General features: G+C 36.4%; 1 protein-coding gene across 3 annotated transcripts; it reads left to right on the forward strand.

Annotated features, from left to right (window-relative positions):
• Positions 1–364: 364 nt before the first annotated feature.
• Positions 365–21,582, forward strand: CISD1 (CDGSH iron sulfur domain 1). Of its 3 annotated transcripts, none has more exons than XM_032137747.2 (3): positions 365–518; positions 7,893–8,098; positions 18,289–21,582. In XM_032137747.2, the coding sequence occupies exons 1-3, from the start codon at positions 488–490 to the stop codon at positions 18,376–18,378; spliced, it is 327 nt and encodes a 108-aa protein (XP_031993638.1). In that variant the 5' UTR covers positions 365–487; the 3' UTR covers positions 18,379–21,582. The 3 variants fall into 3 exon arrangements, with proteins under 3 accessions (XP_031993638.1, XP_058292239.1, XP_058292240.1); XM_058436256.1 differs by lacking the exon at positions 365–518 and adding an exon at positions 6,796–6,982; XM_058436257.1 differs by lacking the exon at positions 365–518 and adding an exon at positions 7,028–7,049.
• The last annotated feature ends 387 nt before the right edge of the window (positions 21,583–21,969 follow it).

Below are 21,969 nucleotides of genomic sequence, written 5' to 3' on the forward strand. Positions count from 1 at the left end.
TAAAAGCTGGATCTGGCCTTGAAGGTAAGTCGTCATAAGCTCCGAGCAAGAAAAACGGGTCTTAGGTATCTGATTAAAGTAAGTGTCCTGTTAACACCAGTTTCTGTCCCCAGAAGCCCACACACCTGGAAGAGACGTAAAATCTGGCCTGGATTCCCTAATCCCAGGGCCCTGCCCCTCCGCTTCAGGGCCCCGCCCCTCGGCGTTGCGCAAACTCTGTTGCTGCCTAAGGCTCTTCCTCCTCCCCGCTCCCGTGGCTGTCAAAATCCGGAGTCCAGACTTCCTTAAGGACCAGGACAGCTCTACGCATGCTCAGCACCTACCAGGGTCGAGCTCACACACGTGCTTACGACCCGCCGCGGCGCCTGCGCGGTAGCAGCGCGGAGTCGGTGCCCTTAGTACGCCGCTGGCACCTTTACTCTCGCCGGTCGCGTGAACCCGTTTGTGCTCGGTATCCTAGTGCACACGCCTTGCAAGCGACGGCGCCATGAGTCTGACTTCCAGTTCCAGTGTACGAGGTGAAGTGGGGCCTGGGAGCGGGTGAGGCTGGTGAGGCTTAGCGGTTGCCGCGCCCGCAGTTCGGCCGGGTTGTTTTACCGCTGCTCTACGCGCCCGCCGGTCCTGTAACCTTGAGATGCAGAAGGGCAAGCGCTCGGCCCGGCTGCGGGCCCTGGGCCCGATAGCGAAAGGGGGCGAGGTCAGGGATGGATTGATGGTTTGGGGCCATGCCGGACTAGAGTCCACGTTTATCCCAACTAGCCAAACCGTAACACCTAATGACCGCGCCGCTAGCTTTTCTTGTTCTCCCCTAAGACGCTTTCATGTCCTTAAGTCACGGAGCCTGGAAAAGAAGGAAAGGTGGGAGAAAACAGCAAACCTGTTTGCCCTTCTCATGTTTCAGTCAGCGTCGGGCCACAACGTCGATTTCCTGCAATCCTGAAGCATTGCATAACTAATCACATCTTAGTTTTGGAGATTTTTTTTTCAAGGGATGAAGCGCAATCCGAGGTTTTCAGTTTTCCCGGTTTTTTATTATTCCTCTGGCATCTGACACTCGGTGGCAGTAGTCCAGGATAAAGGATTGAAAACCGCGTTCGTTGAACCTTCAGCTTTCTGAGTCTTCTTTCCCCTGTGCTAGTACCTAGCGTTTGGAAACAGTATTTCGCAGAAAGTCCCATTATAATAAAATTAAGAGACTTTATAAGCAGTCATTTAGTGTGGAGTTTCACTTTATAACCATTCTTGGTGATGTTATAATTGTTAATATAATACTGTGTACCAGACACACGGTATGTGTGATCTTTGACCCTCTATAAAACGCCACTTCGCAAGGTTTTGAGTAAAGGCAAAGAGATTGTCCAGAGGTGAATTGAAAATACGTTCGGTAAATATTGAGCATCTGTAGTGCCAGGTAATATAAAGTCCCTGCTAACTTGAGCCCTAATTTTTTAATAGGTAGTTTCCAAAAATTGGAGAGTTCCACTTCTGTTGACAAAATTTACCTGGCTAAGGGTGATATTCCATGACTTTTCGAAGTTACTAATGATATAGAGATTATTATTTGCAAAAATTATATTAAAGGATACTCATCTTGAGACTTTTTTTAACAGAGGCAACTTGGTGCATTTAAAATAGGGTGTGATTTTTGTTTTTGTTTTTTAAAAAACTATATTCTCTTGGGATTAAGACTTGTGAAACGAGATGTTGATGTGACTTGTGCCGCTGATATTTTTAATTTTACAGGAAGACTGCACATGTTTGAGGTGGACCAAAAGATTCCACAATGTGTGTTTAAAATGTGGGATCATTGTACATGAACACTAAACTCTATTTGGGTTGCATATTATTGAAACGTGAAACAGGTGAACCCCCTAGGACTTACCACTATCTGCAGGCTAGTCTGCAAGATTTCTTTTTTAAACAAGACATTTTTTTGTTTTCTTTTGTTTTTCAAGTCTAACCATAGGGGAATTCAAAGGCAACTTTCCCAATCATTTTCCATTGCCTAAGGAATAGGAAATCACTGAAGCAGGTTATTGGCTTCAACTGGAAGTCTTCGACTTTGTTATGAGGAGTGATTACTATCTATTTTTTGAGACAGAGTCTCACTCAGTGGCCCAAGCTGGAGTATAGTGTTGTGATCATAGCTCACTGCAACCTTGAACTTCTGAGCCCAAACCATCCTTTCTCCTTGGTCCTCTGGCTTCCCAAAGTGCTGGGATTACCTATGTGAGACACCACACCCTGCCATGACTACTTTTTTATTTCAGCAAAAAGCATGAAAGTTGTCATGAGGACTGTAGGGAGAGGCCCAAAGCCTTTGTAAATCTCTTCTACCAACAATTTCCTCCTCAATATAGTAGTAGGTAGGCAAGGTAGGGGCAGAGAATGTCGAGGGGATTTAACTTTTAATGTTTAGATCACACAGAAGATTGGTTCTCCTCTCAAACTTTAAACCAAATTTATTCCTACAGATTGAAAATCAATTTAGATCTTTTAATTAGGGGAAAGATATGGCTCTTCTCAATTACAAATTTATAATTTGTAATTATAAAGTGTTTAGAATGATATGTGACAATGGTAAGCTCTATACAAATATATGTTAACTATAAAGTGTGTACATGTATGCATAACTCTTGTTCATCATCAGAAGAAAAATAAAAGGTAGTTTATAAATAAAATTTAACGGGAACCAGGCCAGGACCGGAATCAGGCAGAGGCAATGAGAATGAATGATTGGAACTGAAATACTCTTAAGATACTGATCATTGAGATAGCTCTTGATACCAGTATAGTCGATAAGACCATTAGTTTATTATATTTTCTAGTACTAAGTGGCCTTCACTGCCTACTCGTCCGGTCTCTTATGATTCCTCCTTATATCCAAATAGATGACCTTTCTGAACATCATCCTGCTCCTTGATAACTCTAGCACTCATTGATCACTCTCACCCTTAACCCTTTCCCTTCTATTTACAAGGAAGATGTTAACTCTTAGGCTATTCTCTCTCCATGTCCTCCAGATGCCGTTTTCTTCTGCTTAAATCTTTGCCTCAGTGATACCTGTTGTTTGTAAATATTTAGCACCTCATAAAGATTTTCTTCAGCCTAAAGTCACTCATAATTCACCCTCATCTTTAAAAAAAAAAAAAAGCCAACTAAACCAGATAATTTTAAAAGGCCTTCCTTAACCTGCCTTCCCCTGAAATCACTTTTTTTTTTTTTTACTTTACCCTCAAGTTGCAAAATAGGGATTTGTCTGTTCATCTTATACTTCATTATCTATCCCAAACCCTGATCATTACAATGCTTGTAACCAAAATTACATTTCATAAATTCTTATTCTCTTTTATATTCTTGTGTATTTTATTGAAACTAATTTTCTAATTCATTTAACCTCAACATAGGAAAATATTATTTTGGTTCACTAAATTCACCAAGTCATTTAAAGTCACTATTTAAGGGTTTCTTTTCGTCTGAAAAGGAATGTATGGATCATACTGAAAATAAAGGGGATAGCTCCTATAAGTTATAAACAATAAATGAAAAGAGAGCTGGGCGCAGTGGCTCACGCCTGTAATCTCAGCACTTTGGGAGGCCGAGGCAGGCTGATCATGAGGTCAGGAGTTCGAGACCAGCCTGGACAACGTGGTGAAACCCCCGTCTCTACTAAAAATACAAAAAATTAGCCAGGCATGGTGGCATGCACCTGTAGTCCCAGCTACTCGGGAGGCTGAGGCACGAGAATTGCTTGAACCCAGGAGGCAGAGGTTGCGGTGAGCTGAGATTGCACCACTGCACTCCAGCCTGGGCAACAATGCGAGACTCTGTCTCAAAAAAAAGAAAGAAAGAAAAATAAGGGGGGTATTTGGAGCTATAGATTGGCTAAATTGATGGTTGTTAGAGCTAGTTGAGGGTAAATGGGGTTTATTATAGTATTCCCTGTGTGTGTCTGAAATGGTCCATAATAAAGTTTTTTTTAAATGTAGCTTCTTATATATGCCTGAAGTTTTTTGTTTGTTTGTTTTTAATATATGTATCAGGGAGCAAATTCCACACTCTGATACAGCAGGTTAAGAAGAAGGTAAAGATAAGTCATTTAGTGTAAGAGCAATGCAGTATAAGGATAGAAAAATTGCACGTAGGAATTGCAAATTTAAATTAGTCATCCATTATTTATTTTGACTCAACCAACATTATTGAATACCACTTATATGCCAGGCCTTGAGAAAAAAAAAATTACCAGGCACAGCCTGCCAGCCTATGGGAGGTCTAATGGAGGGAAGGGTTTAAGCACAATTCCCCTCCCCCTCTCCTGATAGAAGAGGAGAAACATGATTCTATGGCAGTTGATGGTGGGCTGGAGAGGGCAGTTTAGAGCAGAAAAGGGGCTAAGGTAAAAGAAGCTGTGAGAGATTTCCAAGTTAAAGCAAAATAATGCTCACGGTAAAAAAAAAAAAAAAAAAAAAAAAATAGCTAAAGATTGGGTTATATACAAGGCTGTTCAGTTTGGGAACAAGTCCACGTTTTCTCTCTCAATAATTTTAAAGAGGAAACCAAAGATTATACAATAGTACTCCAATGGAAGAATAAGCAAATGGGAGGATTATTTAGAAATTATTAGAAATGTTACCTTTCTCTACATTTGTGATCTTTAATGATATTTGTGTAGATATAAAGCATGGTTACACGAGGTCTGGTAGGGTGGGGTTTGACCTAACTACAGGAATTAACTGTCCTTGAGAAATGTCTATAGAAAAGAAAAGTGAGGGCCAGGCATGGTGGCTCATGCCTGTAATCCCAGCACTTTGGGAGGCCAAGGCAGGCGGATCACCTGATGTCAGGAGTTCAAGACCAGCCTGGCCAACATGGTGAAACCCCGTCTCTACTAAAAATACAAAAATTAGCCAGGCTTGGTGGCGGGCACCTATAATCCCAGCTACTTGGGTCTCAGTAAAGTTCCTTGTTGCTTCTGAGATTGTGACAATTCTTAATAGGCATATACCCGGTTATCAAGTATTATTGGATGTTGCTATTTTTATTTGTTCAATTTCTCAGGTCTTCAGTTCTTTCTTTATCCTAATTGTTGACTTTTGGACCTGTCATCATTTTTGTCTATCTCTGTATAATTTCCTTTTCCCTTAGAGTTGCCAGTGGCATCCACAGCTTTTTGCCAGAAAAGACTGATGATTCAGGCTACACTCATGAAGTGATAAAATAGCAACTTTTTTTTTTCTTTTTTTTTTACTTCTGGGAACTATTGCATTTGTCCCTAGTGAGATTAGAGAATTAGAATTTGGGAAGGGAAAAAACAAAAAAGAAATGGAAATTGTTTTCTCAAGACCTTAGAGCAAATACAAAGCTATTTTCCTCGAACACATGGTACTGTGACATTGGCATAGGGTCATAAGTGGCACTTGCTAGGGGTTAGGGGGTAGAGCACAAAGTGTGTGTTTTGATTCCCCACAGGGCAGCTAGTCTTGGGTATCTGTAGTCAGTTTCCATTTCTTTCAATGATGCCTTTGGTGTTACCCCTTTTCCATGTCAGTTATTCTGTCCTCTCTCCCACCATCACAAAATCCAAGGGAGGTAAAGCTTAAAAAAAAAAGTGACCTGTGGGTGCAGTTGGCAAATTATATGAGAAAAAAGAATGCAAGAAGAATGTTTTAATGACTAGGAGAGATTATTTTCACCTATCATGATGAGTTTCTTGTAGAAATTCCTATAGTATTCTCTTTTTAGGTCATGAAACAAATTAATACTAACCAATTGTAGTTCTTTGGATCTCAGGACTTTTTGCAATATGCAGGTGCCATCAAACAAATATGTTATGAAGTACTTTATAATTCACCTAAAAAGTAAAGTGTAACTAAAATCGACAGCATTAAGGAAGTTGCATTATTTTAGTCTTTTGGGATATTGCCCCCTTTTAAGTTTGTACTAAAGATGATGTTCAGCAAATGTTATGGTGCATATACTATGCAAAGCAGCGTTTTAGCCCATTTTGTGATAGGTGCATTAGCTATTCAGAGTGGCTTTCCATTAGCTAAGAAGTGGATTGCTACAGCTCCTGGCATAGGAAATGTTTTCTCAAGAAAGTTCCATGGTAAATAACATTAGAAAGGAAGATCATGAATCTAGCTAGAAGTCATGGCAAAGTTGTAGACCTGCTTGGAATAACCACAGGGTAATACCATGAAGCAGCACTACAATTCGAAATAAATCTACACATAATGTGTACCTCCTTAAAAAACGTCTTCTGATGAGGCCAAAGGTTTGAAGCTGTCAGATGATATATTAACTTGTCTTCTCAGTCATGCAGGACCTGGGAAAGACGAAACGTTAATGTTTATTAGGGAATTATCGCAAGAAAGAATGATAATGTTATGGGAAGGAAAACAGTATAAGTTAATTTGTTAAGAAAAATACTACCGTGGTTGAAAATGAAATCCAAGGAACACGTTAATTAGAAAGTGAGGATAAACCAGAAGGGGCAGAAATTATGCCCTCTTACAAGATGAGCAAATGCAGGAATAAGTTAGATAAAGTCTAAATTGTTAAATAAACTAGAAAAGGAGACCAAGATGCAAGAGACTGAGAATGATCCTTTCTATTACAGTTTTAGAAGATTAAGCTCCAGTTTTATGTAAGGTACTATTAGGTATGGTGAAATAAGAAATTTGACTCAATAGTGCAAGTAAACTATACAACTAATTATTCATTATGTGTTTTTATTTGGCCTTGGAATGTGTTTTTTTGTACTTATCTCTCTAGGGTTTTATTTGATAGTCTGGGAACTTATTTCAAACACTGAAGATCTGACTCAGAAAGTGCTGGGAAGGAGTCCAGTGTGTTTATCCTGACCCCTGTTCAACTTCTTCCTGCAGCCCACTCCATGCTGGGAATAGACAACTCTCCTCTGAGGCTGAGGCTAACCAGATTATGCAGAACTTTCTTCTCTCCAACATTGCCTGGAGCTGGGGTAGTTGTTAAGCCCTTGGGTTTCTAAAGACTTGAAAAGCTGTTTGAAAAGAATAACTAGATGGCTTGTTAGTCAAACAGTTTTTTTATTACTAGAAAGCAGAATAATGCCATTAAATTTAAAATAAATTTTATAGGAAATTAAAATAAATTTAGAATTTATTAAATGAGAATATAACTATACTTATATTAGTCATGTTTTCTACAAAATATGAAGTTAGTACATTCTGATTTGTATTTTAATGAGAAAACACTTTGAAATTTTAAAAAAGGACTTTTGAATGAAGAATGACTTTGAAACCTGGAATCCTGCTACATATATTCCTTTGAATGTTTAACATTAAGGGTGGTTTTGTTTTGTTTGTCTGTTTCTTTGGGTGTCATTTCTCTTAAACAGCTTTCTGCAGTAGTTGCAATTGAGTTTTGGTAAATTAAATAATTTAAAAATCACTAAGGGATCTTACTATTTAAATAAACTCAACGGAGTCATTTTGTTAACATAACAAAATGTTATTTGTAATCTGAATTTTTATGTTTCAGGACTTTTTTTTTTTTAAGCAGTAGTTACCTGCAAGTTCACATGTTATTTAAAATCTACTCATAAACACTTTTTAAATGATTATTGAGCTTTGGGTTTTTTTTATTTCAGCTCTAAAATAATAATTTTAAGTTTCTTCTTCTTAATGTATCTGTCATCACTCAGTAGAAAATACACAATTGCTTCAATAAGGGCCAGGGAAAGTCATGACAAAGGACTATTATACCAGTGTTTTCTGGTCATTTTGTTAACATTAAAAACCTTGGACTATTAGGATGCTTAATACTCAAAAACTTGATTTTCCGACATTCATGTGATATTATTGGTGTATATTTTGGTTTTGATAATTATTTGTTTTCCTTCCCTGCTCTAGTTGAATGGATCGCAGCAGTTACTATTGCTGCTGGGACAGCTGCAATTGGTTACCTAGCTTACAAAAGATTTTATGTTAAAGATCATCGAAATAAAGCGATGATAAACCTTCACATCCAGAAAGACAACCCCAAGATAGTACATGCTTTTGACATGGAGGATTTGGGAGATAAAGCTGTGTACTGCCGTTGTTGGAGGTCTAAAAAGGTGAGGAAAGCAATTCCTTCATACAGTACCATTTTCAATGTTATATTTCTTTTTAAATTATTCTGTCAGACTTGTATCACCAGATATTGTTATGATATCCCTTTTTAGTTGTTGTCGAGACAGAGTCTTGCTCTGTCATCCAGGCTGGAGTGTAGTGGTGTGATCTCAGCTCACTGCAACCTCCACCTCCTGGTTCAAGTGATTCTTGTGCCTCAGTCACCGAGTAGCTGGGATTACCGGTATGAGCCACCACGTGTGACCTGTTATAATATCGCTTTTTCTTTCTTTTTTTTTTTTTTTTAAATGAATCCTATTCTTCTTTGTCTTCCATATGCTCTTAAAGGAATATATTTTCTAAAATATCTAACCAATATACAGTAGAATCACGTTGTACCCTCATCGAGTTCAGGCAGATTTAACCATATTCTTGGCCAAAGAAAAGAGGAAAATCCCTTTAATTTTCTCTTAGGATTTCTTAGCTTCCACTGTCCCAGGAAGTGAAGTGTACAGCCTAATCACAAAGAGAAGCAAAAGAAGTAAAAATTTTTTTTTGAGCTTTCAAGCACCAGATGCTAAGACAAGTGTTAGAAATTTGAAAAGAAACTTCTTTAAAATTACCCGTAAAAACTTATCTGGTAAATGTCCTATACCTTCTTTCAGCTGCAACTCCTCTGGTTAAATATCTAACAATATGGGATCCTAAAATCTTGTTTTCTTATATGAGAATTGTGTTTTATCAAGTCTCTTTTGGGGTGTCATCTATGAAATCTGCAGGCTTTAGACATGATGGCAGCTAGTGATCCACAGTTGATAAAATACTGTCTCGAGCATCTTAAAAGGATTTGTACACCAAATGACTTCAGGATTTCTGGTGTGTTGTGAGAAATATGGTATAAACACTGTACTACCACTCTTAGCATTCAAATAAAATGGATTTCAGCAGGGCGTGGTGTCTCACACCTGTAATCCCAGCACTTTAGGTGGTTGAGGCAGATCACTTGAGCCCATTAGTTCAAGAGCAGCCTGGGCAACATAGTGAGACCATCTGTTGAAAAAAAAAAATAGCCAGGCATGGTGGCATGCACGTGTAGTCCCAGCTATTCAGGAAGCTGAAGCAGGAAGATCACTTGAGCCCAGGAGGTTGAGGCTGCAGTTAGCTGTGATTGCACCACACTGCATTCCAGCGACAGAATGAGACCCTGTCTCAAAAAATAAAATAAAATACAATGAAAAAAATAATGTTAAAGGGCCCCCCCAAAAATCAATAAAAATGATGTATCTGTTTTTGAAAGCACATTATGTTGGGGATCTCTTCCCATAGTAGAGGGTCATTTTCGCAAATAACTTGTCACAAATATGGAAGAAGCCACGTACTAGGTAAAGGTTGAGCATCTCTAATCCAAAAATTTGAAATCTGAAATGCTCAAAAATTTGAAATATTTTGAACACTGACATGACACTGCAAGTGGAAAATTCCACACCTGACCTCATGTGACAGTTCACTAGTTGAAGTCAAAACACAGATGCACAGGACACAGTTAAGTCAGTGACCCAAGGGGAAAAAAGGCCCCCCCAGCTGCTGATGTAGGTATTCTGGTGGTGCTATTATGCTGCTTAATTTCCCAGAGCACTTTTTTTTTAACTGAATTAATGGTATGTTTTTTACTGTTAAGTACTGACATGTGAATACATGCAAGAAAATGATTGCTTATCAGTAGCATATAAATTCATAGTCGGGAATGATGGTGATGCAAGATAACCACAGATTGTCCACATGTGTGACTGAGATGGTGACACCTTTGCTTTCTGATGGTTCATTGTATACAAACTTTGTTTCATTCACAAAACTATGTAAAATATTGTATAAAATTACTTTCAGGCTACGTATATAAGGTATATATAAAACATAAGTAAATTTTGTGTTTAGGCTTGGATCCCATCCCCAAGATAACCTCATTATGTATATGCAAACATTTCAAAAGTTGAAAAAATCTGAAATCCAAAACTTTTCTGGTCCCAAGCATTTTCTTTTCATTTTTTTTGACCAAGTATTTCAGATAAGGATTACTCAACTCATACTAGAAAGCATATTTCACTCCTTTCTCCCAATAAATCCAGTCATAAAGTACTTAGGTTATGCCATTTTGTTCAAAAACTCCTTGATGAATATATTGAATATAAACCAAAAATTAATAGGCTCATTACAACAAATTATGAAGAGCACTATTCATTTGGAATTTAAAATTGTTGGTAAGTACTAGTGGGGTTAACTAGAAAATAATAAAGTAATACATCTAGAAATTGTGGAATTTGTAAGTTGGAGTTTTATAGTTCCTTAGTGATCTTCAATAGTTCATTTACTATCTACTATATATGCATGCATGAGAAACATTAAAGAGTAAAACAGCAAATGTCACATGTATATAGTACATGTAGTGTAAGTGGTCTAAATAAATGGAAGCTAAAAGGAAGAAATTACACCATGAGGCTGGGTGCAGTGGCTCACACCTGGAATGCTAATACTTTGAGAGGCCAAGGCAGGAGGATCACTTGAGGCCAGGAGTTCAGGACCAGCCTGGGCAACATGGTGAGACCCAGTCTCTGTTTTTTGTTTGTTTTTTTTTTTTCTTAATTAAAAAAACACCACATCTTCTGGGAAAGCATAGTCATATACTTGGGAGTTAAACTGCTCTGAGAAAAATTGGTAGCATTTGAATAAACTGCATATATTGGAGACTCAAAATCTGCAAGAAAGGACTTGTGAACAAAGGTGAAATGGATAAAGAATCTAGTCTGGTTCTTGTACTGCCCTTCTGCCAGGAATAAATCTAAATTGAGGAGAGTCTTGAGGACCAGTGTGAGGAGTTTGTGACTCCAGACATGGGGAGCTCCTTGACAGGGGTTTCAAACATAGAGTTATGATACTTTTACCGGGGTGCTAGCTATGGAAATGGGGACAAATGAGCAGAGACATAAAACATTTTGGGGAAAGGATCAGCCAAATGCACTGACTTCTGTGTGAAAGACTAGGGGAGAAAAACTAAAGCTCATTGAAGGATCTAAGCATGTAGGATTAGAAGAGGGTTATGCCATTAACAGAAATAAGAGATTCAAGGTGAAAGGCTAATTTTCCAGGACAGCAATAAGGAGTTCTGTTTCAGAGAGCGAGTTTGAGGTGATAGTTGAATGGAAATGCACAGCAGACAACGTGAAATGTGAGACATCGGGGTTGGAGATAGAGATCAGCAAAACTGATGAGTCAAGTATAGGAATGCAACTGATCTTTGATATGGATAAAAATCAAGGGCTAAATATGAAATCTTGGAGAATTTTCTGCATTTTGGAAAGGGGACAAGAGCCATTTAAGGAGATGGAATGGGTCAGAGTGGTTAGAATAAAACTAAAAATATCACAGCTTCAAAGTAGAAGAGGGAAAAGTTTCAAAGATTTGGTACTGAACATTGGCCTGTGCAAAGACAACTACGTGAATAGACAAGACTATTAGATTAAGCAATTGCCATTTTGGTGTCATTTCAATGGAGTAATTAGAATAGAAGCTATGTCCAAGTGAGTTAAAGTGCAAATTAACTAATAAAGAAATGACAGAAGTCTATGTTGTATTTTCCGTAGATGCAACAGTGAATGGAAAGAAAAGTAAGATAATTGCTTGAGTGAACACTACAGCTTGGCTTTGAGATCAAGTAAAGGGTGTTTGCTTTGAGTGGGTTTTCCCAGAGGGCAAAGAATCCAATAAACTAAATATGGGCTTTCATGAACTAAGATCTCAAATATTTCAGGAAGAATCACCAATGGACAGAAACTAGTGGTATAAATGTTTATTAGACTTTTTAATTCAAAACATTCCCGGATTATTCTTTCATTTTTCAATTTAGAGTTTCCAGATGGTTAGACCAGGGACTGCCATTTCCTGTAGGTGGACTGAGAGAGGACTAAGAGAGGGAATGAGACCAGTCATTTTATTTCCAGTTTTCATGCCTTTTTTTTTTCCTGTCTGGCTTATCTTTTATGCCATTTAGTGATCCTCTTTGTGTCTTGAATTTGTCAGTTCTGAATTTTCATTGCATCTTGGGCACTTATTCCTGCATTAATCAATTAACAGTTTGCTTTGAATATTACCCAAGTTAACAAATGTTGTTATTCTTCAGACACTTTTGGAAACTCCCCACATTCCTGTGGTTCTAAGGTTATCACACAGGTGCCAAGTCACACACTTACAGGCCAGTTCACAAAGACTAATTAATACCTTTGATTAAGTGGCTACATTGAGTTTATAGTCAGTAATTTTTCCCTCATACAAACCAGTTGCATTTATAACAAAATTTAAACATCATTTTACCAATGGAAAAAATGTTATATGCGATACAAACTTCAATTCTAATTCATTCTTAAGATGCAGTCACTAGTAACCTGTTGTGTGTCTGTAACATTGTGAGCAGGTTTCCCAACCCTAATGAATCAGATTCTTAGTAATGTGCAGAAATTACATTTTTTAAAAACATATCCCTCCCTCTTGTCCAGTGCTTCTCTTGCCAGCATTGGTATGTCATCTCATGTTTCAGAAATTAGCTTGGCTTTTTTTTTTCTTTTTCTTGAGACAGAGTCTCACTCTGTCACCCAGGCTGGAGTACAGAGGCGTGATCCCAGCTCACTGCAACCTCCACCTTCTGGGTTCAAGCAATTCTCGTGTTTCAACCTCCTGAGTAGCCGTGATTACAGGCATGCACAACCATGCCCGGCTAATTTTTGTATTCTTACTAGAGACAGGGTTTCACCATGTTGGCCAGGCTGGTCTTGAACTCCTGACCTCAAGTGATCCACCCACCTTGGCCTCCCAGAGTGCTGGGATTGCAGGTGTCAGCCACTGTGTCCGGCCCAGAAATTGGTATATTTTATAATACAGGCTTCCCTCGGTGTCCATGGATTGGTTCCAGGACCTCCCATGGATACCAAAATCTGAGAATGCTCAAGCCCCTGATTTAAAATGACAGTATTTGCCTATAAGCTATGCACATAATCCTGTAAACTTTAAATTATTACATCATCTCTCAATTACAAATAATACCTACTAATACAGTGTGAATGCTATGTAAATAGTTGTTATGCTGTATTGTTTAGAGAATAATGACAAGGAAAAAAGTGTACATGCTCAGTAGCCATACAATTATTTTAGCGAGTATTTTCTATCAGCAGTTGGTTGCATCCATGGATGTGGAACCCACAGATACAGATGGGGCCAACTGTATTTCACAAAAGGGCTATCCATATTTGAAGTGAGAATGAAAGGAGCCAGTATAGAGGAAATGATTAAAGTGACTACAGGGAAAGATACTATTTGAGTCAGTGGTATCTTGACAAAGGGTGGAAGGAAATGAGGGTAAGAGCACAGATGTGAAACTCAGCCTTAAAAAGGAAGAGATAGTCTTGCTTTCGAAACAAGAAGATGAAGGACTCTGATGTAAGAGGGAAGGGTATGGGATGTAGTACTGCTAGGTTCCTCTCCCTGCAACTTCAGGTTGGTTACATCATTTGCTGAGTTGTATGATGGCCACCTAGGAGGCAGTTCAAGCAAGGACAGCAAAAGAATACAGACTAAGAAGAAAGAGAGGAAAGTCTTACCAGTTAACATCAGGAGCTCAACTGAAATTGAAATGAAATGCAACTGGACATATTTAGACTCATTTTCTTTCATTTACAGTGTAAGATTTGAGTTGTGATACTTTTGTTTTATCATGGTAGTAGGCTTGATCCTGGGTTTTTTTGGGGGGGAGGGGGGTGTTGGGGGAAAAAGAGAAATCCTCCATCCTGTTAATGGCTTAGAAGTGGGTTTTACTGAGTCTTTCTTCATAAAAACGATATTCTGAATGTTGGTGACATTCCTTGGCCAATCCACATAAAGACAGTCTTATAAAAATCTTAATTTCTCTTTGTACGTTTTCATATTATAGCTACTGTCTCAGGTTTATTGAAGTAGGTACATAAGAATGGTATAAAATGTCATAATCTCTAGGTTAGTCTCAAAAATCTCATTACTTCGTTTTCGTTCTCAACCAAAACAAGCATATTTTTCTGGACAGTTTATGGTAATGAGCCAAAATGGTGCCAGGCAACTTCCTTGGGACAGAAAATCAAAACTCTAATACAAAGTACGAAGTTCAGAGAAGGAAGATAGTCTTTAAAAGAAAATTGTTTCAGGTGGAAGAGATAAGTCAAAGAGGAGCATTTATTAAAACAGAGGCATAACTTGAAATGTGGGGCCATTAAAAAGAAATCTTGTGTTTTTTTGAAGATGCATATAGCATTGCTAACTTTCCAGGTGGAGAGCAAGGATCTCCAGTGTTTTTTTACTAAAGCTTTATTCCAACTTCTTCTAACCCTTTCTTCCCCACTTTTAAAGATATTTGGGATTTGTAGTGTTCAAATTGTGTTAACAAACAAATGATGTTTTCTGGACATAAAGGAAATTTGGTTTACAGACTTTTTCCAGGATTTGTTAATAAACAAACACTGACATCTTAGAATAAATTAAGTATCAATACTACATGAACTGAATTTAATATTCTTTGTGTTTTTTTCATAATTTAAAACAATTTAACAGATTTCAAAATTTTTAATGAAAGAGTTAATAAAATTCTCATATTTTTGTACATTATTTAATGTAAAAATTACTGTACTTCCTACATTGTATTTGAAAGTATATAATGCCAGCACAGTGGCTTAGGCCTGTAATTCCAACACTTTAGGAATGTAACGGCCAATGTAGTGAAACCTTGTCTCCACAAAAAAATGTAGAAATTAGTTGAGTGTGATGGCATGCACCTGTAGTCCTAGCTACTCAAGAGGCTGAGATGGAAGGATCCCTTGAGCCTGGGAGATGGAGGCTTCAGTGAGCTGCGATTGCACCACTGTGCAATCTAATTTAATCCCTTAAAAAAAAAACAAAACTATATCCACCACATACTATCTTTCTCCTGCATAGGGCAGAAATAAAGCAAGACACATAAGGCAGTAATTCCTAGGGTTAAGTGATATAAAAAATACCATTAAAAAATATGTCTCTGAACAAAATTATTTTTAACACCTAGTTTGCATTATAAAGTCATAAAAGCTTTATACACTTTAATTGCATGAAAGTTTATTAACAAATAACCAGGATAAACTACTCATTGCTTTTTAAAGAAATGTTTATTTGTTTATTTGTTTGCTTTTAAGAATATGAAGAAACAGGCTAATTTCAGTTTTTAGGCAGAATTGGGTGATGAGAAAAAAATGTATTCTCACTTTTGATATATGACTTTCTTAATATTTTGTAAGATTTTCTTTGTATATTTTTCTATAGATTTCTCTCCTATTCTGTATATGGAGGAAAATAATTTGAGAAAATGTTAGTTTCTAATATTTTCAACATAAGATTAAAAAAGAAATAAAAGTTAAACATGCCATTTCAGTAAGTTATTTAGAAATACTTCATTTTTCAGAAATGTAGACTGCATGGATTTAATTTAGTGAAGTGTTTTGTGTGTGCTATTTATAAAAATAGAGTCTTTACAATGTAAACTTTTATACTCACTGTAAAATCATATGTGTTTGTTTATTAAACATATGTCACTTTGAAATGCTGTACTTTGCTGTGGGATACATTTTAGTTTAATTTTTATAGCCTCTTTCCTCATCCATGCCAAGAAAAAACTGAAAGCTTGACTTTATGTTTTTGCATCAAGGCTTGTTTCTAGTATGAATATACTGTGTACCACATCTTATTGACCTCAAAAAAAGAAATAATAAATAATATAAACTTTACATATATTACGTTTACACTGCCCTCTATGACAGGATAGAATTTATATCTGGAAATATAAGATATGCCAATACCTTGAGTTTTTCTGTAATTTTTAGCTAATTTAGTGCCTCTTGCAATTATTTACAGATAGATTAAAATTTGATTACTTTAACATCAAGTAGACTTTTGGATATCAAAGTTTAAGATTAAATACCATCATTGTCGAGTTTCACTGATCTGTTATGCTCCCTTCACTGCACGTAATGAGGTACTTGTTACTCATAAGGCTAAGACTCCTCTTACTTTACTCTTCTAAATAGGCTTCTTCAAAGCAACAGCGTACCTTAGACTAAACAGTGAAACTCTAGATTCTAGAGTGTAGATACATTCAAAACACCAAGATTAATGCAAAGATGCTAGCTCTCGTCATTTGACATGAAATAGAAATAAAAGATACAAATATAGAGAAAAAAAATTACTGATAATTATACCTTCTAAGTGTAAAATCCTGAAGAGTTAAGTGAAATATTATTAAATTCTTTTTTCATTTTACAATAGAGAAGGATATACTTGTTAAAAATGATTTTATATAGCAAGAATGTTCAGATGTGAAAATAACAATTATAATAGTGATTAAAAATATGACAGAAATAATCTTACCAGAATATACATGAGATCTGAGTATGAAAACTACAAAAGAAATTAAAACTTGGCAAAACAAATTCTCAAGCTTATCTGGAGGAATAAAGTGATAAAGTTTAATAAAGTTAACAGGCCGGGCGCGGTGGCTCATGCCTGTAATCCCAGCACTTTGGGAGGCCGAGGTGGGCGGATCACAAGGTCAGGAGATCGAGACCATCCTGGCTAATACAGTGAAACCCTGTCTCTACTAAAAATACAAAAAATTAGCCGGGTGCGGTTGCGGGCGCCTGTAGTCCCAGCTACTCAGGAGGCCGAGGCGGGAGAATGGCGTGAACCCAGGAGGCGGAGCTTGCAGTGAGCCGAGATCGTGCCACTGCATTCCAGCCTGGGCGACAGAGCGAGACTCCGTCTCAAAAACAAAAGGTAACAAAGAATAATGAAGGAAAACTAGCCCTACAAAACACTGAAATGTTTAAAATACAAATATCCCAGTGTAGTAGGCCGATCAACATAACATAGAACCTATAAATAGGTGATTTTACATGTAGAATTTATTTTGATAAAATTACGAATAAAGGTAATAATGTGGGAAGCAATAGCCTCCAGTAATGCTGAAGCAACAGGGTCTTAGAACAGCATTTGCAAAGTGTGCTCTACAGAAAACTATGATAATAGAAATCAAAATTTAAAGTGTTCATAGTCCAGTCACCTTGAGAAACTCTAGGATAAAATTGTTTTTTTTATAGCAAAATTAAAATAATGTGTGCTGTGATTCAAATGGGCTATATGATATGTTTTTTAACACAGAATGAAACCAAATCAGAGTGTCTTGCAGGATTCAGCTTCTTTGGACCACACTCTGCAAAACACTGTGTTAGAAGTTTAGTTTTGTTCCTTTGCCTCCAACTGGACACCAAAACATCAGTTATATCTAAAATGTGAATTCATGAAAATGAATGGAAATTTATGTTTGTCACATCTCTAGAAGAAAGCTCTCTCCATGAATGATGTTAAAAAGGGAGATATTGGCATATTTGTATGAAAGGGGAGAAAATAAGCAAAATGAAAAGATTTGGGAAAGATTGCTGCAAAAATAACAAAGGAATAATATGCAAATTGATTTTTATTTTTATTTTTTATTTTTATGTTTTTTGAGACCAAGGCTGGAGTGCAGTGGCGCAGTCTCGGCTCACTGCAACTTCCACCTCCCAGGTTCAAGCCTCAGCCTCCTGAGTAGCTGGGATTACGGGCACTCGCCACCATGCCCGGCTAATTTTTGTATTTTTAGTAGAGACAGGGTTTCACCATGTTGGCCAGGCTGGTCTTGAACTCTTGACCTCAAATGATCCACCCACCTCAACCTCCCAAAGTGTTGAGATTACAGGCATGAGCCATCGCACCTGGCCGCAAATTGATTTTAAATAAATGAACTTAAACTCTTAGAAGTAAATAGGCAATAACGTGTTCACTAGAAAGGAATGTAACTAATATATAAACATAAAAAAGGCCTTCAACAGTCATCAAAATCACACTGAAATTCAATAAATGATGTGTGTGTTATGCACAAGTCAATTTCTTCGTCTTACTAAGTAGCATATGTAGTTTACATATGCTGTTTAAGAAAGCCTATATAAGATAGCCAAGAAAATCTTTATGTTATGTTGTATGAATTAAGCATCACCTTCTACTCTGCCGAGCATAATACTGATTTTGAGATTAGATGTTTCACATTCATTCTTTCTCTTCCTAGTTCCCATTCTGTGATGGGGCTCACACAAAACATAACGAAGAGACTGGAGACAATGTGGGCCCTCTGATCATCAAGAAAAAAGAAACTTAAATGGACACTTTTGATGCTGCAAATCAGCTTGTCGTGAAGTTACCTGATTGTTTAATTGGAATGACTACCACCTCTGTCTAATTCACCTTCGCTGGATTCTAAATGTGGTATATTGCAAACTGCAGCTTTCACATTCATGGCATTTGTCTTGTTGAAACATCGTGGTGCACATTTGTTTAAACCAAAAAAAAAAAGGAAAAACCAACCCCATGGCCTGTGGGTTATTTTGGTCTTGTTAAGGATCCGTTTCTTTAAAATACTGACATACAGAGTTGTATCTTATATAGAATATAGTTGTATCTTGAAGTCAACATATTAAATTATTCTCAAAATTATGTATTTGCAGATTGTACTTGTAAGTTTCAAAGAAAAATTATCATCTTTTCATATTGACCTAGAAACTAAATAGGATGTGATTCAGCTACATTAATTTCTTAATACAATCTAGGAAAGACCTGTTGTGGCCTTGATTTTCTTGACATTGGTAATGACACTGAGAAAATATGGCTTCTGTTCTTCACAATTTTCAATCAAAATGATTGATGAATGTTATTCTGCTTAATTTCATAAGTCAGGTCAATAATAAAGGGGTGGTAACTTCTTCGTATTTATCTTCATAGATATTTAATGAAGATGGATCCATTAAAGGAGCCAATAGTGAAAATTTAGTTAAAGGTGATACTAGATTTAAATTAGTTATGAAGAATGTCTTAAAATCTAATGTTCCAGAATTCTGGCCCAAGGAATGGTAAGCACTTGAACTGAGGACTTGGAAGGAATCGGAACACATAATGTCAAGTCTTTTGATCACTAAGCCACATATCCTGACAGAAATAGTAGTCACAAGATTAGATCAAAGGCGTGGGAAGATTTTTTTTTTCCCACTCTAGCTAATCAAGCACATGGCTTTTAAATTGTATGATCTTTTTCTTAAAAGCAAAAATTTGAAGACAAATGTTTGTTTATGTAATATTCTTCAAAGACTCCGAGCAGAAACATTGCATTCATTGTTGATTCAGAAAAAAGAAAATATAAAAACTGAAAATAATTAGCAATAAAAGAATTAAGACAAATAGTTCATAAATATATTTAAAGATAGATTAGATCTTTGAATTTCATAGGTTAGAAGGAAAATCATGGCAAAATTTATAGAAAATTGGGCAAACAATTGAAATTGATAAAGCAGGTAAATATCTTCATCATTTATTTTAGTATACGTGAATTCTCAGTAGTAGTCAATCACAAGTTTCTACTTGCTAAAATGCATTTACCTTGACAGCAATCAAACCTGACAGCAACATTCCTGTATAATATATGATCATGGCTATTTTTAAATATATAGTTTTGTGTATTACTGTAGATAAAAGTTGGTAACAAAATTGTACAGTGGTTTTAAGAAGCCCATGTAACTAACTTGGACATGTCTTTAAGTCACATATTCATCATAAAATCTAAAATCCTACAAACTAATTCTATTAGATTCTTAGGGTAAATTTTTTCTTTGCCCACCTCCTTCTTTTTAAGATAAGTATGCATGTCAGCAAAACAGAGCAATCATGCTTTTAAAGATGAACTGTTTTAAAGAAAAATAAATGCATCAACTCCCAGTGTTTCTGATAAAGGGACATCCTTCTAACTTAACAGACTATTCTTTATCTTGAATTTGAAATTACACTGTTAGTCATGCATTTTTGTAATGTCACGGGGAACCTGGTACCAGTTCTCAAAACTATAGGATTATATGAGTGTGTGTATACGTATGGCAAAATTATAAATGACCACCTTACTGTGAAATATAGATCTTGAGCATTTTGAAAGGCCAAAATAATTAGGTAAATGTATTTTCAAGGTCATGTTAAAACGTTTACATGCTTTTGAACTAGCATTCATTTATGATTAAAACCCTTTTCAGGTTATTTGACCTAAAAACCAAAGTGAGTGTGGTTAGGTTAATATGAGATTTTTTTACACAAAAATCATTGTGTGCAATTACTGTTCTAGCTAAGCACCTTAATGCTTCTAAGTGCTTTTCATTTCGTTGAGGCAAGACAAGTGGGGCTTTCATCTTTTTTTTTCTCTGTTTCATTTATATTCTAGTTATTTCTGAAGAGTTTGTACTAGGTTGAGAAGTTTCTAATGTGAAAAATCTTGTTCATCTGTTCATGCAACAGACATTTATTAGGCATCCGTAGACCATATAATTGAGACAGAGAAACATTTTAGAGAATTAGAAGCTCACACTATTTATGGCATAGGTTATATAATTATGGTAATTTATGATTTGCTTTCTTGACAAAAACAGCTACAACCATGTGTACCTACTATTTCTCCTACAAAGTAGGTGAGATTTTTTGATTTTACATTAGTTAGGGAGGTTTTTGATTTGGTTTTGCTTTAAGATAGGCATTGACTATAGCTTCTGATTAGCAACATACAGTATTTTGTGCTTGGGTATCTGTGAGGGTGTGTAATTCTAGTTGTCAGAAGCTGTGCTTTTTCTCCTTGATTTTAATACTAGCTGACCTCAGGCAAAGCCACTCACCTCTCAGCCTTTTAAATTGTGAAGTGAATGGACTAAATAGCATTTTAGGCAATTGTTCCCAGATTCTAGGCCAAGAGTAAATATTCAGCTCTCCTCAAAGGAAAAATATAAATATTGCGATAGAAAGCTCAAATTTGATTTTTTTATTATGATTATTTCAACTCTTATGGTATTTAAGTGTCTTTTATGAAATGTTTATGGTAGTAGCTTGGCAAAATAGTAAGGTGGCAGCCCAATGTTGATCCCTACTTTTTTTTTTCACTGCTCCATGGAATTTAAAAGTCTGGGAACCACTAAGCCAACATCCTGTCTAAAGTTCTGAGACTTATTAAGGTATTAAAGTAACAGTTTTATTTTGAGATTTAGCTTGTGTTATATGGAATTTTTCATTAGCACAATGTGTTGAGGCTTCATGGAACGTTACTGTAAAAAAAAAAAAAAAAATCCTTACTTCCATTCAGTTTACCATCATGGATCCAAACTAAGGATAAAGCCAATACATCCTAATGTGTGCCCAACCCATAACTTTAAATGATTAAATGAAATACACAACAGGGAGATCTATTGTTAATATGTTAACCAAAATTGCCAGGAGTCACCCTAAAGAGGAAAAATTGTTTAGTCGGTAAATCAATGAAGAAATAAAAGATTATAAATTAGAAGTGTTGCTATGGTGTTAGCTCCTATATCCCTGAACAACAAAAAAGACAGTTCAACCCCAAGCATGGAACAGAAAAATGCTGAGCTTAGAATGTTGTCAGCTAGATATTGTGTAAAATAGATGTTCTCTTTAATACCTGTATCTCTGTGGATAATGTATTTCTAGTTCTTCCAACCTGTCCCTTACAGATAACCAGAAGTCAATTCATGTTAATATTTTGTTCTTTAATTGTGACATCGTTTTCATTTGTAAATATGCAGCGTTATGTAGATTCCCAGCTTTTTCATTTAAAATAATTTTGAGCATTGCCCACCTGCCTGAATGCTCATTACTGGGAGGTAAATAATTTTTCTGCTGGTGATACTGCCTGCCAACAATTTCATAAGCA

Source organism: Hylobates moloch, unplaced genomic scaffold (assembly GCF_009828535.3).
Source record: "Hylobates moloch isolate HMO894 unplaced genomic scaffold, HMol_V3 SCAFFOLD_3, whole genome shotgun sequence".
Taxonomy (NCBI): Eukaryota; Metazoa; Chordata; class Mammalia; order Primates; family Hylobatidae; genus Hylobates; species Hylobates moloch.

Coding starts and splice junctions, on each gene's coding strand:
- CISD1 (XM_058436256.1), top strand. CDS start 6,943: ATGCAGAACTTTCTTCTCTCCAACATTGCCTGGAGCTGGG. Junction 6,983..7,892: donor CAACATTGCCTGGAGCTGGG/GTAGTTGTTAAG, acceptor TCCCTGCTCTAG/TTGAATGGATCGCAGCAGTT. Junction 8,099..18,288: donor GTTGTTGGAGGTCTAAAAAG/GTGAGGAAAGCA, acceptor TTCTCTTCCTAG/TTCCCATTCTGTGATGGGGC.